At 56.4% G+C, this 20,172-nt stretch overlaps 2 protein-coding genes across 13 annotated transcripts in view; one reads left to right on the top strand and one right to left on the bottom strand.

Moving 5' to 3' along the window:
- Positions 1-3,880: 3,880 nt before the first annotated feature.
- LRRC71 (leucine rich repeat containing 71) lies at positions 3,881-12,246 on the top strand. Of its 6 annotated transcripts, XM_032622878.1 has the most exons (13): positions 3,881-4,171; positions 4,274-4,349; positions 4,567-4,644; positions 6,773-6,841; positions 7,069-7,228; positions 7,315-7,398; positions 7,489-7,578; positions 8,256-8,402; positions 8,560-8,653; positions 9,006-9,094; positions 10,797-10,908; positions 11,272-11,393; positions 11,927-12,246. In XM_032622878.1, exons 1-13 carry the CDS (start codon positions 3,889-3,891, stop codon positions 12,044-12,046), a joined length of 1,524 nt encoding a protein of 507 aa, XP_032478769.1. In that variant the 5' UTR covers positions 3,881-3,888; the 3' UTR covers positions 12,047-12,246. The 6 variants fall into 6 exon arrangements, 3 of the variants coding, with proteins under 3 accessions (XP_032478769.1, XP_032478782.1, XP_032478789.1); XR_004348469.1 differs by having other exon boundaries at positions 10,797-11,393; positions 11,927-11,953; XR_004348485.1 differs by lacking the exon at positions 11,927-12,246 and having other exon boundaries at positions 10,677-10,908; positions 11,272-11,302.
- A 1,557-nt stretch (positions 12,247-13,803) lies between these two features.
- ARHGEF11 (Rho guanine nucleotide exchange factor 11) overlaps positions 13,804-20,172 on the bottom strand; it is a 111,529-nt gene continuing 105,160 nt past the window's right edge. For 6 of the 7 annotated variants that reach the window (XM_032622831.1, XM_032622820.1, XM_032622801.1 and 3 more), the window contains 6 exons: positions 19,060-19,278; positions 18,361-18,717; positions 17,187-17,315; positions 16,047-16,276; positions 15,610-15,799; positions 13,804-15,019 (listed from right to left, as the gene is read on the bottom strand). In XM_032622831.1, coding sequence (XP_032478722.1) covers positions 14,961-15,019; positions 15,610-15,799; positions 16,047-16,276; positions 17,187-17,315; positions 18,361-18,717; positions 19,060-19,278 — 1,184 coding nt within the window. In that variant the 3' untranslated portion in view covers positions 13,804-14,960. The remainder of the gene's footprint in view (positions 15,020-15,609; positions 15,800-16,046; positions 16,277-17,186; positions 17,316-18,360; positions 18,718-19,059; positions 19,279-20,172) is intronic. The other variant, XM_032622857.1, reaches the window with a different exon arrangement.

A 20,172-nucleotide genomic window follows, 5' to 3' on the forward strand; every position in this document is an offset into this window, starting at 1 on the left:
TGCCGCCGGTGGGGGAGGAGGAACCCAAAAACCCTGGTACGCTGGTGGCGGGGTTGGGGGATCAGGCCTCTAGGCTTCTCCGCGCGCTCCCAACAGCCACTCGTCGCTCGGGTTAGCCAGATTGGATGGGGCGTCTTCGTTGTGCCAGGCAATGGCGGGCGAGACAGACGAGCCAGTAAATAATAACAGAATTTCTGGCGCTGAGGAGCGCTATGTGGAAGAGGGCTCCACCAGCTGAAGTTCCTGGCACATGGTAAGGGTGTTCTGAGTGGTCACCGTTGTGAGGTGTGCACGTGTTACTAGGCACGTTTCTTCTCTGTAGTATGGAGTCCTGCCCTGCCTATCACTGGGAGGTACAGTAGAGTTGATGGTGAGAAAGGATTTTATAAACTGCAAATTCACTTGTTCACTCAACAAACGTACATTGTGCACCCACCCAAAGCGCCCTGCTCCATCCTGGGACATGAATCACAGTTTTAGTCCCAGCACAGTTCCTGAGACTCAGCTTGGCAGACGTTTGAATTGAACTTGATCTTAACGAAGCCACACTCTGGTTTGGGATGCTGACAAATACAGTAAGATGTGCTAATTTCTATCAGAGAAGAAGGTCCAGGGAGTGGTGGAAAGACACAGGGGCGCTGCCGGGAGGTGCCTCTGAGTTTAGTTTTATAGATATTCATTCATTTATTCAACAATTACTTTTTGGATGCCTGCTCTGTGGTCAGGTCCAATAGAAAGAGAACGAGATGGACACAGTCCAGCTGGAATGGAATTTACATTCTCTAGGAAAAGAAAACCATTGGAAAAGTACGCATATGAGTGTGGCTCTTTATGTTGCAAGTGATAGAACCCCAACCCAAATTAATTATCCGCAAAGGGGAATTGATTGGAAGGCTTCTTGATTCAAATCTACCAGCTTTGCCTTCAAAGAGGGACAGGAACTTGCTGTCTCTGGACTCAAGGAAAAACAACTTGGGAAAAGACTCTGATTGTCAGACATTGGTCAGGTGCCATCTCCTTGTCAGTGCTGCTGGCTGGGCGGCGGGGAGGAAGCTATGGGAGCTGGAGAAAGAGCATTTTCCAGAAGGAGAGACAAGACAGGATAGAATCTCCTACAGATATGAACCTAGTTACATTAACACACACACACACACACACACATACATACATACATACACACACACACACTCACACCACTCTGGCTGCTGTGTGGAAAATGGAGTGGCAGAGGGAGAGAATGAAGGTAGGCAGCTGAGTTACGAGGCATTTCAATAGCCCAGGTGAGGGACAGTGGTAGTTGGACTCGGGTAGTGAGGCAGATGGGTTAGGCTCCTTGGAACAGTACTTCTGAGGTAGAAAAAGAGTTGGTTGAAGTAGTGGATGGGGTGGAAAGTGGGGAAGGTAGCAAGAATGATTCCATGTTTCTGTACTGGGCACGGGGTGGGTTAAGGTGCCATTCATGGAGACAGGCAGGCCTGAAGGAAGAGCACGTAAGAGATCTCCAACGGGTGATGTCGGCTGAGCAGCTGCATGGAAGCGTGTGGAGCGGTGAGAAGATGTCAGGGCTGGAGATGTGAATTGGGGAGCTGCTGATGTTTGGGTGCCTTTAAGCCCTGGGAATGAAAGAGATTCCCCTGGGGAGGGGGGAGTGGAACCGGAGACAGGAAAGGGCTCAGGACCCAGACTCAGTGATCTTAGAGGAGAAGGAGCTCCCCCAGGCAGGGGGAACCAGAGGGGTTGGAGAGAAAGGGAGTGATAACAGGACAGGGCCACACGGTCACAGCGGCCTTAGCAGCCGCTATCATGTGTTGTGGCAGGCAGGGCTCAAATGGGGTAGCGAGTGAAGGCAGTTGTAGGAACGTTGATAGATTGAGAGGACATCGCATCTGGTGGCTTCTATTTCTCAAGGAGCTACGAGGCAAGGTCATAGCGAGTGTGAGGAGGGAGTGTGGGAGGGGAGGAGAGCAGGAGCAAGGCCCTTTCGGAGCTGTGCTGCCCACTAGGTCGCTGCTAGCTACAGCCCAGAGGTGGAACACTTCCATCGTCCCAGTATGTCCTGTCGGGCAGTGCTGGTCTAGAGCAGCGGTTCTCCCTGGACCATCTTTGGCATCATCGGTGAGCTGGTTAGAAATGCAAATTCACAGACTCTACCCAGCCTATGGAATCAGAATTTGGGGGCATGGGGCCCAGCAAACTGCTTTAACAGGCTTTCCTACTGATTCTTACAGAAAGATGTTAAAGTTTGAGAACCTCTGTTTGGGGAAAGATGGTGTGAGTGAAGCAAGGAAGGACCCACCCAGCAGAGGGAAGAGTCCGGGAAAGCAGGCAGCGTGCAGGAGTCAGCTGTACGAGGGGCTCCCCTAGCCTCCCAATGCCTCCTCTCATCAGCCTCGTCCATTCAGCTAATGTCTCTCGGGTGTCTGTGTTCCCCCTGATGTCTGGGTGCCTGTGTCTCTCACCCTTTTGCCACGAGAACCCCCAAACCTCTCTGCATCTTGCCCCACAGTGCTGAGCACACGTCCTGCCAGCTCCCCTGCACCCTCCGGGCAGGCTCCCTGCTGTTGGCTGCAGGGGTTCTGTCGGGGGCACAGTCCCTGCAGCGCCTGCTGCCTGTGGGGCTCCAGGCTGTCCTGCACTTGGAAGAGCAGGCTGGCACCAAGCCCACCCTTCTGCCTCCGGTTTCTCGCCTTTGCCAGGGACACCCCTTCCCGTCTCAAGGAACCACTTCTTGTTGGGATGCCCATGCAGGAGCAGGAAAGAGCAGGGGTCTTTGGGGACTCAGGCACCTCAGGTTTGCATAGCCCTCAGGATGGGAAGTGGTGGGCATCTGTCTGAATTAATAAAACTCTTGAATGAGTTAAGATTTCCAAAGCATATATAGAACCGTGTGGGACAGGAATAAGTGCTATATCAATGTTTGCTAAATAAATAAAAGCCTACCACCTTGCTGGGCCTCGGTCTACCCGAGTGCGGGCGTGGGGATGGGGGTGGGAGCGGGGGCAGGTGGAGAGGTCCTTCTGCTTTCCTTCCTTTGCTCACATCAGGCCTGGGCCTTCTTTCTCTGTGTGACTCTGGGCAGTCCCCGCAAGGAAGGAACGTGGGAGGACGCTGGGCTGGGGAGGAGGAGGCCCCCCAGGGAGCGGAGAGCGGGAGTGGAAGCGGTCTTGACCCACAGGGTGGGTGGACGAGCCGGCACATAAAAGAGGCGCCCTCATTGTCTACATTCCACGCCCTTTAGTCCCCTTCCTCCGAGGTCTTGATTTCCCACTGTTTCCTCTCAAGTGTTTTCAGTGTCGGTCTCTACAACGCATCTTACATGTTAAAAATGGCTGTGAGGACGTCTGCCTCGATGGAGGGGCCGCTGCCCGCCCAGAGGCCCGAAACCCCGCGCGGACGAGCGTGGGAACGCGGCGCAGTGCGCCGATCCCTGGCGGGCGGGGGCGCGGGGCTGGGTGGGACGTCCTCTGGTCTCTGCTGCCCTCTGTTGGCAGCCTTGGGCTACAGGCGGCGGGCGCGGCGCCGCGCTACGCTTCCCCTCCCGCTCTCGTCCCCGCCCCCACAGAGGAGTACCAGGGCACCGGCGTCCTCGAGGTGGACTTCGCTGAGCTCTGCACGCGGTGGGGCTACACGGACTTCCCCAAAGTGGTCACCCGGCCCCGCCCGCACCCGACCTTCGTCCCCTCCGCCTGTACGTCGGAAAATCCCACCGTAGGTGAGTGACAGTGGAGACGCCGGGGTGTCTGCCAGGCCTACCGCGTCCATCCCCCATCGCACGGCGGGCCGAATGGGGGGGACGCGGGGCAATGTGTGTGAGTGAGCGGGGTGGATTCAAGGGGGCTGGTGGGGAGGTGGGGGCGCTCTTCCGTCGTCCTTGCCAAACCCTTGCAGATGTGGCTCTGGCGGAGTCCTCCAATCCCGCGGCTCCCTGGGAGCCGTCCCGGCCTCAGCCTCTCCGGCTCCCGTAGGCCGGCCGGGGCGTGGGGCCTGGGGGCGGTGACTCTGCCCCCTCCCTCCTTCCCCGGCTCCTCGCACCCCTGCCTTCTAGACGAACAGCCGCTGTCCGGGTCCTGCAGCTTCAACAGCCTGGAGAGCAAATACGTGTTCTTCCGGCCCACCATCCAGGTGGAGCTGGAGCCCGAGGACAAGTCCGTGAAGGAAATCTACATCCGCGGTGAGGTCCGCCCCCCCACCCCCACCCCCCTGTCCCTCTCACCAGCCGTCCACCACAGCACCTCTCCGGGCCTAAGGCGCCTTCTTCCTTTCCCTTCCGCAGGTTGGAAGGTTGAGGAGCGTATCCTGGGTATCTTCTCTAAGTGTCTGACCTCCCTCAGCCAGCTTCAGGCCATCAAGTGAGGAGACATGGGGGTGGGGGAGGGGCAGGAGGCCAGTGTTGGAGACGGGCCACCAGTGGTCTGGGAGAAAGAACTGAAGGGGCATGGAAGGCCCTGGGGACTGTGTGGAAGGTGATAAGGAAGGGTGTGGCTGGGGTGTCAGGGTGGCTGGAGAGGACAAGGTGGGAAAGAGGTGGTGCTCCAGCTGCGTTTCTGTGCTTCCCACCATCTCCAGCTTGTGGAAGGTGGGGCTGACTGATAAGACCCTGACCACCTTTATCGCCCTCCTGCCTCTCTGCTCATCCACGCTCAGGTGAGCAGAGGGGAATAGGCAAGGGGGAGGCTACCTGGGTAGCCTGGCTAGCTGGGTGGTCAGAAGTGAGCGGTTTGGAGACGGGGGTGACAAGTTCCAGCTCCTGTGGCCTGGGCTGGCATCCCTGTGGAAAGAGGGTGCTGCCACTGTGTGTTGGGTTTTGAAGCTCCCATCTGACAAGCAGTGGGGTCCCTTTTTCTGCCTACTCTGGTGCCTAAAGAGCCTACCTTTGGGGCCTTATCCCCTCTCCTCTCCATCAGTCCCACCACTACCCGCTCTCTCCCTGGAGGTTCCTCACTGCCTGGTGTCTGACACTGTACTAGGGACTGGTTCTTATCCTACAAGGACTGGCAGTCCAGTGAGGGAGGGAGAAGGGCATAGGAGTGGATACTGCACGGCACTGTGGGGACTGTAGTGGTGGAAGAATGGTTCATGAGAGACATGGAAGGCTGCCTGGAGGAGGTGGTGCTAAGCTGAGCCTTGAAGGAGGAATAGGAGGGGGCCCCCTCGGCAGGGAACGGGGAAAGGGCATTCTTGTATAGGAGGGAGCCAGAGCAAGATGTGGAGTAGTATAACCACAGGGGTGGTTGCTGTATAAAGGACACAGCTGATTTGGCTGCCCTTTGTTGAAGCTCCCCCAGCGCCCTTGACTTCTCCTGCTTCACAGAACCACTGTCACTGGCTTGCCTCCTCACCTGTCTTCCTCCTGTAGATGGGATGGATGCTTCTTGAGGGCAGGGATTGTTTCTCCTTCAGCTGGAGGTCCTTGGGTGCTCTTTGTCTTGAACACCACAAAACACATATTGTATTCCGTCGTGGGAATTAGAAACAATTTAGCCAGCAGGAGAAAAACTATAGAATTCATCTTAATATGTAAAAATAAGTCAGGTCAACATGATAAAAATAATTAAAAATAAATGCAATCAAGTTTAGATGCTAGATGAGCCAGGCTGAAAGGTTGGGCAAATATCATGAGAGAAACTTTTAAAAAATTAATTAATTAATTTTTGGCTGCCTTGGGTCTTCATTGCTGCACGTGGGCTTCTCATTGCTGTGGCTTCTCTTGTTGCAGAGCATGGGCTCTAGGCACATGGGCTCCAGTAGTTGTGGCATGCGGGCTCAGTAGTTGTGGTGCATGGGCTTAGTTGCTCCATGGCATGTGGGACCTTCCCAGACCAGGGCTTGAACCCATGTCCCCTGCACTGGCAGGCAGATTCTTAACCACTGTGCCACCAGGGACGTCCAGAGAGAAACTTTTTTTTAATAGAGAATTTTCCAGCCATTAATTTCATTTTTTCTTGTGACTTGGAAAAACACCTCCATTTTCTCAGTACTGTTGGAGAAGCCACTGCTTTGTGGAGGGGTCATGTATTGGGTACCTATTGCTGTGTAACAAGTTACTTCAAAACGTAGTGGCTTAAAAAAAAAACAAAAAACAAAAAACGTAGTGGCTTAAAACAACAAACATATATTATCTCACAGTTTCTGTGAGATAAATCCGGGTGTAGGTTAGCTGGCACCTCTGGGTCGGCGTCTTGGTGAGGTTGCAGTAAGGCTGTTGGCTGGGTCTTGACTGGGGCTGGAGCATCTGCCGCCAGGCTCACTTATGTGGCAGCTGATTGGCCACAGCGCCTCCACTCGGGAGCCTTTCCACAGGTCATCTGGGTGCCCTCACCACTTGGCAGCTGGTGCCAGAGAGCACCCGGGTTGGAAGCCACAGCCTTTTTGTAACCTAAACTTGGAAGTGACAGCCCATCGCTTTTGCCGTATGCCATTCATTAGAAGTGAGTCACTAGGTCCAGCCACACTCAAGGGGAGAGGATTACATTGGGGCACGGATACCAGGAAGTGGGGATCACTGGGGTCATCTTAGAGGCCCTCTTACCACACGTCACTAACTCTGGGGAGTAACCCCTTCACATGGCACACTTCTGGATTTCTAGTCTGGAGAACTGTCACATAATTGGGTGGGGCGGGTGTGTGTGTGTGTGTGTGTGTGTGTGTGTGTGTGTGCATCCTTTGCCTCTGTTTCCAAGCTGCTTCCCAGAGCTCCACTCTTCCTCTTTGTCCCCTTCCCTCATCTGGCCTCAGTGGTGCCTCCTGGGTCTCAGATCTCCCCCACCCTCAGGAAGGTGTCTCTGGAGGGGAACCCGCTGCCGGAGCAGTCCTATCACAAGCTCATGGCAGTGGACAGCACGTGAGACTCCTTTCCCTCACCCCCTTTCTCTGGGCCTGCCCCCCATTCCAAGTCACCCTTTGTTCCCACGCTTCCTTGCCCCTCCAGCACCTCTCCAAGCACCCTCAATTCCTGCCTCTCCACCCTCAGACCGAATGGCCCTCCTCATGCCCCCGTTTTCCGAGGTTCCGGGGAACGCCCAGGACCCCGTGTTTCCTGTGACCCGCGTTCTCCCTCCTGCTGCCCAGGATCGCGCACTTGTCTCTGCGGAACAACAACATCGACGACCACGGGGCGCAGCTCCTAGGCCAGGCTCTGTCCACGCTGCACAGCTGCAACCGGACCCTGGTCTCCCTCAACCTGGGCTTCAACCACATCGGTGACGAGGGCGCGGGCTACATCGCGGACGTGCGTGCGAGGCCGGCAGGGGCTCCCCCGCGCGAGCTGTGGCGGCCCGGGGCCAGCCAGCTCACTGCCCCTCCCTGACCCCGCAGGGCCTCCGGCTCAACCGCTCCCTGCTCTGGCTGTCCCTGGCCCACAACCGCATCCAGGACAAGGGTGCCCTGAAGCTGGCCGAGGTGGGTGTGCGGGCTGAGCGGGGCTGGGGAGAGACCCCCACATCCTTCCGCTCCCCGGGCGGCTGAGCGCGAGGTGCCGCCCCGCCCCAGGTCCTGCGCCCCTTCGAGCTGACGCACACCGAGGTGGTGAAGCGCCGGCGCCTCCTGCTGGAGAAAGGTTCGCAGGAGCGCTTGCGATCGGTGAGGAGCGCTCGGAGCCTGAGACCTGAGCCCTTGGAACCGCTGCCCAGGTCGGCTGCTTTCAGCCAGCTGGCCGAGTCTTAACCCGTCCTCTCTCCCTGTGTCGTGACCGTTTTGCTCTCCGACCTGTGCACAGATAAAACAAACGTTTGGGTTCTTACTGCAGAACCACTCCGCAGATGGTAGAGTGTATTGGTTAAGAGGACTAGATTTAGACCGCAGGGACTTGGAATCTGGCTCTTCCACAAAACAGCTTGGTACCTTGGGCGTGTGACTTAACCTCTCGGGCCTCAGTTTCCTCATCTGTAAAATGGGCATAACTGTACCTAGCTCATAGGATTGTTGACAGGATTAAATGAGTTAATTCATCTAATACACCTGGAACAGTGCCTGGCACTTAGTTAAAAATATGTCAGCTACTGTTTTCTCCCTCAGTATGAGTCTGAATGCCACCTCCCCCCACCCCCAGCTCATCCCTGGGTCCCTCTGCCGTTTCTTCCCAAGAGCACCTGCACCAGAAGGGTCCCAAACAAATTATGTTAGCATTTAGGCAGGGAGATTGGGGTAGGGGTGCTGCCTGTCCGACTGCCACCCAGGCATGAGGCTTCCCCTCACTCCTCACTGGGGAAGGGGCGCCGGATTCTTCCTCCTCCATCCCCTCCCATTTGTGAGCACAGCCTTCCACCTCTCGACATGGGGACTCCAAAACAGAGCGTGAGAAGAATCAGCTGATGAGGGTCAGCAGTTTTGCAATGGTGGAGAAAGACAAGATGCAGACAATGAAGACCTCTAAGGGTCTGGGCAAGAAAAAGGAGAAGTCCGGGGTAGGTGTGCTGTGGGCAGCAGAGCCCTGGGCGCTGCAGGAACAGGGCGGGGCGGAGGGAGGAAGGCCTTTGAAAGTCCACCTCTGGCCCCTCCCACACCCGTTCCCCATCTGCCAGGGAGGTAGGACTCTCATCTCTCTTCTTACATCCCCCACAGGAAGTGGTGAAGAAAGAGGAGAAGCCAGGGTCTGGGCAGTCACCCACACAAGGAACCCCTAAGAAAGAAGACTCCACAAAGACAGGCAAGGCGAGTAAGTGCTAGCACCCCTCTGCGGTGCCCACTTGGTGTGGAGGAAGGAGGAGCACGGGGCGGGATGCGGGAGGCCTGCGCTGAGCTAGTCTTCTCACCTTGATGTCGGAAGCCCCAACCGGCCCCATCCACGGCACTCCACACTGTTCCTCCTGGGCTGGACCCCTGTGGCCCTGCCCTCGGAGAAGAAACCCGCCTACCTAGCTGGGGGTCCCCCCCTTCAGCTCTATTTCTGTTGTACCCAAACCCAAAGTTTGAGGAGTCCCCTTCCTCGCCGCAGTCCATTCTCTCTGGGGAAACTGAGTCATATCAGAGGTCTGCACTGTGCATTCTGGCTCCTCTTCCCACTCCAGAGGTAACCATCCCTGAGCAGAAACTAAGCAAGGGAAAAGGGACCAAGACTGGGAGCAAAGAGAAGCGCAGCATCCTCCTGGAGACGGAGGTAGGCTGCAGGAGAAGCGGGGGCGGGGGGGGGGACACGTCCCTGGGGTCCAGTCCCCCAGCCTTCCTGGGATGGAGTCTCCGGCCCTGTACTGTGGCAGCAGCCACTTCAACTCACATTGTGTCCTCAGTCCTGGCCCCCTCCCTAATCCAACCTGGGCTTGCAGGGGGTAACAGAGCTCAGTGCCCCCTCCCCTTCTACCTTTACTTGCTTATTAGGAGCCCACACTTTTGATCCTCTGCCTCAACCCAGTCTGCTTCCCGAAAGGCCATTTGTTCTTCACCAGCACACCCACGGTTGCTCGTACAGTTGCACAGGGAACGAAGCACATTCTCCTTTGCCCCTGCCAGCAACTCCCCAGGAGGGCAGGGTGTTTTCCTAGTCGTGGTACTACGCCCACCCTGTGCACAGCTACTGGAGACCCTCTGTCCTTTGCCCCTGGAGCCTCCCTTTTCTATTTAAACTTGGACCAACTTGTTCCTTGCTTTGGAAACCTTCCTGGACTGCTGACTCCGTAGCTCCCACCCCTCCGCAGTGGAGTCAGCTAACCCTAACCCTAACCCGAGGGCTATCTGTCCTTACACAGGCGTACCTTGTTGTATTGTGCTTTGCGGATTTTTTTTTTTAATACAAACTGAAGGTTTGTGGCAACCCTGCATCGAGCAAGTCCGCTGGTGCCATTTTTTCCCCAAGAGCATTTGCTCACTTCGTGTCTCTGGGTCACACTTTGATAATTCTCTCAATACTTCAAGCTTTTTCATTATTATTATATTTGTTATGGTGATCTGTGATCAGTGATCTTTGATGTTACTACTAGGATTCGCCGAAGGCTCAGATGATGGTTAGCATTTTTTTTAGCAGTTAAGTATTTTAAAATTGAGGTATATACGCTGTTTCTTTAGACATAATGCTATTGCACACTTAGACTGCAGTATAGTGTAAACATAACTTTTACACGTACTGGGAAACCAAAAGAATGTGACTCGCTTTATTGCGGCTGTCTGGAACCGAACCCACAATATCTCTGAGGGTGTGCCTGTGTTCTGTCATCAAAAGACCTCCCCACCTTGTCAGGGAACGGCGCCTCCACTTTTAGGAGTCTTCTCTGGCACCCAGGACAAGATCTTACAAAAGAGGAAAGTCGGGTGGAGAAGGCGGGCGAGAGTTGCCTCTCAGTGCGTTTTCTGTCCCTGCCCCAGGCTTGATCCGGGCTGCTGATTCTCCCCAGGACTCTTGCATTTTCCTCTCATCCTGCCTTTAGCGTCATCGCCCTCATTGCTCTACCTGTTAGGAATTACTTAGTGAATGCCAACACACTATTTCATGCCTCTGCACCTGCTGCCACCCCCGCCCCCCCCATCTTCATCTGACAGGGACCACGTACTATTCAGATGTCAGCTCACAGGCCACCTCCTCCAGGACCCCTGCCGAGACCCGCTAGCTGTGGCTCCCCCATGCCCCCAGAGTACTGAGCTTCCCTCTGTCAGCTCTGATGGCATACTGCATTGCTCTCTCACTCTCTGGCTCCCCTGCACACAGCTGCTTCTTGAGGGTATGGGCTTATTTATCTTTGTATCCCCAGCACCTGGGACAAAGCCTGGACTGTAGCCGGCCCTCAAAGCATGTGTGTTGAATGAATGAATGAATGGCCTGTTGACCAGCTCCCCTCTCCTCTGCTGCAATCAGTATTCTGCCTGAGCAGGTGGTTGGGGAAGCTACTGAGGTGGTCAGCCCTCTCCTGGAGCCCGTGGAGCACCGAGATGGGAAAGTTTTCATGCCTGGGAACAGGGTCCTTTTGCATCTCAACCTTCTCCGTACGTTGGCTAACCCCGCCACGCCCCACCTTCCTGCCACGAGGCTAGCTGGGCCCCATGCTGTCACAAGGGTGCCCCCGCCCTGGCTCCACGGAGCGGAACCTGGTTCTCCAGTGGTTGGGCATCGTGATGGTGAAGGCCCTCTGGCACGGGGCTTTGGGGTGGGGGTGAGGGAGGTCAGACAAAGGAGGCGTCAGAGAAGTAGAGCTGGAGTGAAATTAGTCCTAGGTGAGCGACCTGGGGAGCTGGGGGAGCAGGGGGTTCGTTTTGGAGTAAGAGGGTTCGCAGAGGGTGTCCCGTGAGGGTGTAGGCAAGAAGGAGGTTGGTAGTGTCGGAGGCCACGTCGTCTGCTTCTTCCACCAGGAAACCGCATCACAGAGGTGGGGCTAGAGGCCTTCCTAACCGCAGTGCAGTACCAGGCACAGTTCTCCGAGTCCAAGAGCGCGTCCAAGGGCCCCGTGGGGCTGCTGTGGCTGTCCCTGGCGGTGAGTCCCCAGGGACTGCAGCTGCTGCAGGCAGCTTGTCTCCCTGTTTCCAAGACAGGCCTGTAGTTTCCCTTATTCTTTTTTTTTTTTTTTTTTTTAAATTTATTTTTTATTATTTTTGGCTGCGTCGGGTCTTAGTTGTGGCATGTGGGATCTTTCGTTGTGGCACGTGGGCTCTTCGTTGAGGCACATGGGCTCTTCGTTGAGGCACATGGGCTTCTCTCTAGTTGTGGCATGTGGGCTTAGTTGCCCTGCGGCATGTGGGATCTTAGTTCCCCGACCAGGGATTGAACCCGCGTCCCCTGCACTGGAAGGCAGATTCCCAACCACTGGACCACCAGGGAAGTCCCTCCCTTATTCTTTATATCACAACACAGCCTTCCTCTCTTGCTGTGAGATGGGCGGTCGCACTCCTTTGCCTTTTCTCCATGTCCTCCAGCCCCCAACCCACCCCGTCCCAGGAAGTGGTTTTCTCCCAGATGGTTAATCTTCATTGCTTTTGTCAGCTATCAGCCTTCCTTTTCTTCCTTCAGAAAAACTGCTTCTCCCCGCAATGTCCTGCGTACACCACGATCCAAGAGCTGATGCTGCCAAGGGACCCTGCCAGTAAAGCCAAGCACAAAGAGGAGGCGGCTGTGGCTTCCTCCACCTAGTCCCCTCCCACCTTCTTCCCAGAGATTCTGGGCCACGGAAGCACCTCCTTTCCATGTGTGGGTTGGACTTCCCACGGGAGAGCTCAGATCATTAACAAAGTCTATCGCTGTACTTTTTTCCTTGAGGTTGTCTGAAAACTTTGTCCCAGAACTACTGGGAATATTTGGACTTTGCGCCTGTTAACAGCGCGTTGACATGGCCAGAAATGGCCGAATGGCTTTATGGCTCTGCTGGGGGTGATCTCAGCCCCTCTGGTGGTGGCCGACCGGGGGTGTTGCTCTCCTGCCTCCTCAGGACCTAGTTCTTGCTTGCCCAGACCAGTCACTACCCGTACCAGCCGTCCCCGTTCCCTGGAGGACACGTGATACACGAGGGTTTGCACTGCCTCTGCTCTCAGAGGCAGAAGGGAAAGACTTGGGATAGTAACGTGCAGGCTGAGTGGAAGAGCGGGTGGGGCAGAGGGATGGAGCACGGGGCTCCACCCTTCCACCCTCCTGGGCCCCGTCCCCCTTCTGTTGCTCCATCTGGCCCACGTGTCTGGACTGGTTTGGAGGAGGGGCAAGGGCTCAGCTTACGAAAACGTAGAGTTGTCAGGCTGCTTTAGAGAGGGTGCTGAGTCTCTTCTCTTGTCATCTACGTAGCAAAGTCCAAGCACTAAACACGAACCCTAATGACACTGCCTGCTGCTGTCAGCCGCCTGAAACCAGAGCCACCCAGACAGTGCGGGGGCCAGAGGAGTCAGTCAGGAGAGCTGGGGGCCCCGACTCTTCACCCTCAGCGCTGCCTCCACTGAGGTGACCCGACCTTGCCCCAAGAGCACAGGGCCGGCTTCTGGGGAGCTGACATCCACTCTTCGGGGAGCGTCCCTCCTTCACCTCTGGTCACATCCTCTTGGCCCCGACTCCGCTTTCTGTTGCCTGGACAGAGCCCTGCTGTCCCTGCCAGCGCTGCCTCTCTGCGGGGCTCCGTGGCCCTCCACAGTCCTCTCTCTGCCTCTGACCACCTGTGCTGCTGCTCAGCCTCTCGGCGGCTGGCTGAGCTTCTGCAGGGAGCAGCTCTTTGAATTCCCAACACTGAGCACATAGCAGGAACTCTCCAGTAACGTCTAGCCTCTCCAGTTACCCCTGCCCGAGGCCTTCTAAAGCTCCAGTGGATCTGTACAGTTCTTGTCTGCACCCCTACACTCTATCAAGAACGAATCGTGTATGTATTCTGATGCCCAACTAGACTGTAAGCTCCCAAGGTCAGCACTCAGCACCATGTTGGGTTTGGAGGAAAAACGTCAGTTGGGGGAAAGAGAATGTGTCCCTTAGTCCAACGACGACAGCAAAGAGAAGCAGTTTGAGTGGTTACAGCCCTGGGGGTGTGGCCACGTCTGATGAGCTGCTTCCAGGGGGTGCCTGTGGGAGGACGCGGAGGACGGAGGACAGCAGCTGGCCAGGCCTCTGAGATGACCCTCCCCTGTGTATTGCCTTTAAAGTCCTGAAGCTCACTGAGGGCAGCTCACGAGGGCTCTTGATGCTGGGGCCACTGCGTGCGCGCGCACGCACGCGTTGTCATTTTGTGTTCTGGCCACGGGGGCTGTATCGCTTAGTCTGAAGTTCAGAGAAGTGCACATCTGGAACTTCGGGAGAGAATACGGCAAGGCCTGGGTCTGGGGCTGCCTTCTGTTCCCTCTACTCAATTCCCATCAGTCTCAGAGGGAATATCACAGTATCTCTGATCACAGCGGTTCCAAGAATCACACACACACCACCACAGTTGAAGAATATTTAACTTTTCTTAAAAAAAAATCTTAACCATGAAAGGAAGAAAATAAAAGAGTATACATTATTTTAACAGCAAAACAGTCATTTCCATATCTGTATTTTATATATATTATATATATTTATATATATATATGTATATATACACCTAGCACAGTGTGTATATTCTATTAGTCTGTGGGGAGTGGAGTGGATGTGGTAATAGGGGCCAAAGCTGTGGTGGCCCCTGGGGATGGTCCTAGGTTAGTTTAGGGACTCCAGCATTCAAACCCCTACTCCTACCTCCCTGGGGCCCAGCTTTCAGCTCTGTACCTGATACACTGGTTTTCTATAGGGAGAGGGTGGGGCAGGGTGGACACAGGTGGGGTAAGAAGTTCCCCTGAAGATGAGAAGTCCTAGGAGGGAGGGAGTAGCTCAGCACCGAGCTGCAGAGGCTAGGCTCTCTGGCCAGGCAGGGCCGGAAGCTGGAGGCCTTCTTGCCTACGGGAGGTTGCGGGAGGGGGGGCGGGGCGGAGCGCTCAGGGCTGGCTCCACCTTTGGGCCCTGATCCTGGAGCCGGGCTGCTGACAGAGATACAAGTGAACCTCCTCTTCCCTCAGCAGTCCCTCTGTAACTGCCTTCGGCACGCCAGGATCAGAAACAAAAAAGGTCAAAGTTATTTACAATAGCAAAGATGCACATACAATACATACATATTTATAGGAAACCAAAGTGACAAAGAGAGGAGAGGTGGAGACACCCACCCCAGCCTTGGGGTCCTGTGGAGACGGGAGGGGAGGAAGAAAGTGCATTTACACTGGAGCCGCCTCCTTTCACCCGCACTGGCTTGTCTGAGGGCACCCACACATACAGGCGCGCGCACATACATGGGACGAGGGGGGCCTTTCAGATGCAGTCAGCATGCTTAGGAGACACAAGGCCTTGAAGGGTTGGGCTGAAGGGAGGGGAAAAGACACTGAAACTTGACTCCAATCTGAGCAGACCAAGCAACATGCGCATCTCCCCCCCCGGTCTTGGCTGGAGCTGTCTCTTCAACCGCCTGCCTCCACCGCAGGGAGGAGGTTTGGGCTCTCCCCACCCTGAGCCCTGCCTCAGGCCAGTCCCTAGAGGAGGAGTCGGGACGCGGAGGATTCGGTGGTTTGGACAGCTACGGTCCTGGGGACGTGGCCGAGTCCGCCGGGCCGTCTTCCAGCGGGGCGTTGTGGCCTGCAGGGATGTGGGGATGGCAGTGAGGGGCTGGCCTCTGAGATGACCCTCCCTCTGTGTTCCGCCTGCAAAGTCCTCAGGCTTGTGAGAGCAGCTCTTCAGTGCCATCCTTCCGTGACAAGGCATTCTCCTCCTCCAGAAACCCTGGAGTTCCCTGTGTGACCCGGAAAGGGCTGCGTACTGAACCCCACTTCTGTTCTCTCGGCCCCCAAAGCCCCACGGGTAGGTATGGGTCTGTCTTCCTAAGCTGGAACACAGCCATGGCCCTGGCCCATGCAATCTGCTTCTGAACCGCTTATTAAGAACAGGTTTCAGATGTGAGACGAGGCTCCCCCTGGTTTGTTATCTCCATAACCCAAGGGAAAAGAGGGTTCAGTTATAAGTTTCCCAGTTTTAGGGGAGCTTCCGTGGGCCTTCCCTAAAATGACCTCTTTCTGAAGCTGAGGGAACGAATGAATGAACTGTACTCAGGGGGAGACGAGGCCCCTTCTCAGAACTCCCGCGTCCTCACACTGCATGGCAGTGCTTCCTCAGGAGACGGAGGCCTTCTCCCTGCACACCCCACCCCAACCCCGGAGGACTTCACTCACCGTCCTCAGGGCAGGGCCCCAGTTCACAGCTGTCCCTGGAGTCAGAGGCCAGGTGCTCCTTGGCTGGAGGGGACAGGGAGCTGTCTATCCATCTAGCTGCCTCTGTGTGGAAACCGCCCACAGGCGTGGTGCCACCAGATGACTCTCCCCCGAGGGACCTGAGCAGCTCTTTGTGGGCCAGCTCCATGTCCTGGAAGAGTTGTAGAGGGACATCTGCTCTCAAGCCCCTCTGTTCATGAGCCCCTGGGGAAGGGGCAATGCCCTCTTATCCGTGGGGTCCAGGGGGTGGGGTTGTGCTTGAGGGCGGCTGGGTGGGCTGAGGGTAGAGCCCCAGGCCACGAGCTAGGGCTCCCATGGAGACACACTGTGTAGCTCACTCGTGTGGGTGATGGGTCTCGGCGCAAGGGACTGAGGCCTCCAGGGTCCCAAGCCCTTACCTTGAGCCTGTTGAGCTTGACGGTGAGCTGCTCGATGGTACGGAAGAGGGCCAGGCTGGGGGGAGAGCGGCCCAGGCGCCTTTGATCTTCATTGCCTTCCCGCAGCGCGGGCCGAGGCGCCGGCTGCCAGGCAGGGAGGCCATCGGGCTGGGAGGGCCCCACGCGTGCCCCCGAGGGGTCAGTGCTTGAGTCCAGGGGTCCTGCCGGCATGCTCACGTAAAAGCAGTTTCCTGTCCCCAGCAAGACAAAGCGATTAGGAGGCAAACAGAGAGGAAGTCTAAACCGTCTTCCGCTCCCCTGGTGCTCCCCAGGCCGGCTGACGGGGCCAGGGAAGCCATCCTGCAGACGCGCTCGGAGTAGGCTGGCCTCGTGCTGCCTACCAGTCTCCCAAAAGCCCCTCTCTGCCAGAGAGCCTTTGAGATGGCGACTTTGCTCAGCTTGGCCCAGAGCAGGGGAGATGCTTAGTGGTGGAAGCTAAGGGAGAAGGGGCAGGGTGGTCGCGTTTCTTCTGGGAAAGGGGAGCGGCTCCCATTCCCTGAAGGAAGGGTAAAGAGGGCGTGGGCTGGTTTTAGGCACTACCTCCTCAGGCTCTGCCCCATCTCAGGCTCTGCTGCTGAACTTCGACACGGTGCCCTGCCCCAACTGCCATCTATTTCACGATCCTCGAGGTACCTCAACTCATCAGAGGGGGTCGGGGACACACAGAGAAGGACGTAAGGCTGACTGACAGGGCAGTAAGCATAGGTAAGTGCCCAGGAGACTGGAAGGCCACGTAAGCCCTTTTCCACAGTGACACTGGATGGCGGCTAGTGTCGGGGAGAGGTGGCTCAGAATGTCGGGCTAAGGACACTGGGCCCTGGGCACTGGGCCAGGCTTCCCCGCCCCCTTTCGTGACTAAGCAGAGCTGCTTGACCCTACTGCTTTGAGCCGCTCTCGGAGAGGGGCTGGCACAGGGTCCATCCTTCCGTCTTCAGGCCCACGTCCTAATCCTCACCCATTCCAGACAGTTCAGGGAGTATGTACGGAGGTGTGTGGCCACGTGACTGCAGGCAAGGGTCTAACATCTGAAGCCCAGTTCTGCCCCCGTGGGCCTGCATTCTAGCCCTGGCCTGTCTCTGGCTCCAAGGAGAAGTTCATTACCCGTAGCCTTTGCTCCGCCTTCCACTTCGGGTGGCTCAGGCTCTGACTGGCCACTCTCTGGTAGTGCAGGGACAACTTTGCTGCCTGCCACCTCAGCTGCACCGACACCACCACCAGGGACAGTAGAGACTGAGAGAAGGAGAGGGAAGGGAGAGAGAGTAGGAAGGAGAGGGAGAAGGAAGGGGGGAGGGAGCGGGGGTGGAGAAAAAGGGAAGAACAAAGTGAACGCAAGATCACACATGATTATACCCCGGGGAGCTGAAGACAGCCGCTCCACCAATTCACCAGAGGAGAGAGCAGGGAGGTCAGGTCCCAGAAACCCAGGAGAGAGCACACACCTTGGGCAGATGGAAAGAAAAATGCTCCTGGAAAAGGAGGCAGAGCTGGGCACTAGGGGAGGAAAGGAGACCCCCTAGCACTAACGTGGACCCCCCCACCCCCCCACCTCAACCCCTCGAAAGCATCCCGCGCTTCGGTTCATCTTTCCTGCTGTGCTCCTCAGACCGGGCTGCCCTCTCTTCAGCTTACTCTTCCCTCCCTCCCCCGAGCTCTGGCCAGACAAACCTGCCCTGAGTCCCCATCCCAGCCAGTCTGGGCTTTTCGTGTCTTACAGCCTGCCGGGCGCTCATTCAACACAGCCCCACACTCCCCATGCGTCTCCCCAGCCTTGTCCTCAGCCCCTAGTCTTGGCTCCACCTCTAGTCCCGCTGCCACCTCCATCCTACACGCCAATTCCTTCGCTGCTCTCTGGAGTCACCGGCTGCAAGAACCCGCCCTTGTCTTTCTGGGAACGAAGCTCCTGAGAAGAGCCCCACTTTTCCTTAGAACTGGAAGAGCAGTGAAAAGCGCTAGCAGAAACTTTTATTGACAGTTGATTTGTGCCAAGCAGTAGTAATATCCTTACATTGTAGAATGAAGTCCAGAGGTGATTCAGATTTTTGCCTAAGGTCACACGGGTACTAAGTGACGGAGCTAGGACTCTGCGCCTAAGCTGTACGACCCCAAAGCCTTTGCGTGACAGCAACATGTCTCCTTCCCCCAGGATCTGGACGAGCCTCTGCACACATGGTTTGCAGGACAGAGGCGGGGAAGGAAGTAGCCATCTGGAAGACTCAGCGCTACCCTAGCAAAATTGGGCGTGTGTCTCCCCAGTGGACACCCCAATTTCTTGTACCTTTTCTCACAACTTTGTAACTTCCTGTCGCCTCTGTGCTCGAAGCTTCTTCCTCTGGGTTCCTGTCCAGCTCAGGAGATTCCCAGACCCCAGAATTTCTGGTCCTTGGGCGCAGGTGTTCCAGAGAACAGAGAGCCATGTCCTCCTGCTGGCCCCGCTCTGGCCCTGAGAGCGGGGCATTGTCCCCTTCACCCCCAGTGGGAGCTCGCCCTGGGGAGCCTGGGTCCCAGGGGTGAGAAGTGATGCTGATGACGGAAGCTGTAGGTGTCAGGTCGTCCTCGGGCTCCCCGGAAGTCTGTGGGTCCACGGGGCGAGCTGGCAGCAGGCTCCACAGGATCAGGTGCCGCAGGTTCTCCACTGGAGGGGAAACAGGGCGATGGCTTCCTGGAGACAGGACTACACACCTCGCCAGTCGGGGGAGGGTGCAGAGGTGGCAGGAGGGCCACTGCTCCCCTCTCCCGCAGCCTTCTTGGTGAAACTGCTTCAGTCACAGGGTGGAGCTGTGGGACTCGGGCCAACCAGCTGGGTGGGTGGGTGGGGGGACAGGAATGACAACTGTCTCTCTGCATCCACCTCTCCTCAAACACAACAGGGAGAGCCTTTGAGCAGGTAAGAGAGTGGGGTGTCTGCCATGGTGTTCACAATGGCCATGCTACTGGGGCACCAGGGGGCTGACGGTTGGGGCCATGAGGCACTCACCGTCCTCCAGGGCTGCATCGGCGAGTCCTTCCATGAACAGAGGGCCTGGGAGGGGCAGGAGGATGGGGTCCCTTGTCCTGCTGCCCCTGTTCTCTCCATCCAGGGAGGCAGAAGGGTGAGGCAGGGTACCCAGCTCCTCTTCTTCTATGCTGCCCTCCTGCTTGGGGCCCTCTAGCAGGACCGGGTGCTTCCCTTTGACCCTCTGCTGGGGCCCAGTGCCTGTTTTGGATGGGAGGACAGTGTAAGACAGGGAAAGAGGGAAGGCACGTATGGGTTGATCCCAGGCCCAGCTTTGGGTTCAAGGGGCTGGGAACATTGCCTGATTCCACAATGTTTACTGAGTACCTACTATGGCCAGGCACTGTCCCAGGCTCTTGGCATACATCAGTAAATAAAACAGAGATCCCTGCCCTACGGAACTTAAATTCTAGTGGACGGACATAGAGAAAAATAAAATAAGTAAATTGTCTACATAAATAGAGAAGTGCTACAGGAAAGAAGAAAACATAGCGCAGGGTGTGGGAGGTCAGGAATGCTGGTATTAAACCGAGTGGTCAGAGAAGGTCTATTGGTGCAAAGCTGACACCTGCACAAAGACTTGAAGGGCGTGCGGGAGTTAGAAGCATTCTAAGCAGAAGGAAACAGAAAAGGGAACCCAGCCAGGGAGCCCACCGGGGAGACTTCTCTCTAAACATGAGACCCTAAGTTATTTCACATAAAAACTCAACGAGAATTCTGTCTGAGACCCTCCTGCCCCTGCCAACCCCATCCCGGTGACTGTACCTTCAGCCCTTTGGGCTCCCTATCCCTGCCCCCACACGGCTCCTGTTGCCTGCAGGTCTGAGTGCATTCTGCTCTCCGTTAGGCACCCCCGGACCTGACCGCCCCTCTCTTCCTCCCCTGCTCGATACCTGGCACCCAGAGAGCCCAGGTTGAGAGCTCTGTTCAAGTGAGCTGGCCTACATTCGCTTCAGCCTGTTCTCTTTCCTCTTCCAGACTCTTTCTTCCTCACTGTTTCTTCTCTACCCTTATCAAAACCTCACACCTCTGGCCCCGACAGCCCTCTCCCATCACCCCCACAGGCACACCTGACCACCTCCCTACTGTGCCTAC

This window comes from Phocoena sinus, chromosome 1, assembly GCF_008692025.1.
Source record: "Phocoena sinus isolate mPhoSin1 chromosome 1, mPhoSin1.pri, whole genome shotgun sequence".
NCBI lineage: Eukaryota > Metazoa > Chordata > Mammalia > Artiodactyla > Phocoenidae > Phocoena > Phocoena sinus.

Bases quoted from the DNA above. Each gene is read 5' to 3' on its own strand.
- LRRC71 (XM_032622878.1), top strand. From the start codon at position 3,889: ATGTGGCTCTGGCGGAGTCCTCCAATCCCGCGGCTCCCTGGGAGCCGT. The intron at 4,172-4,273 runs GTGAGGTCCGCC...TCCCTTCCGCAG, and splicing joins GAAGGAAATCTACATCCGCG to GTTGGAAGGTTGAGGAGCGT. The intron at 6,842-7,068 runs GTGAGACTCCTT...CCTGCTGCCCAG, and splicing joins CTCATGGCAGTGGACAGCAC to GATCGCGCACTTGTCTCTGC.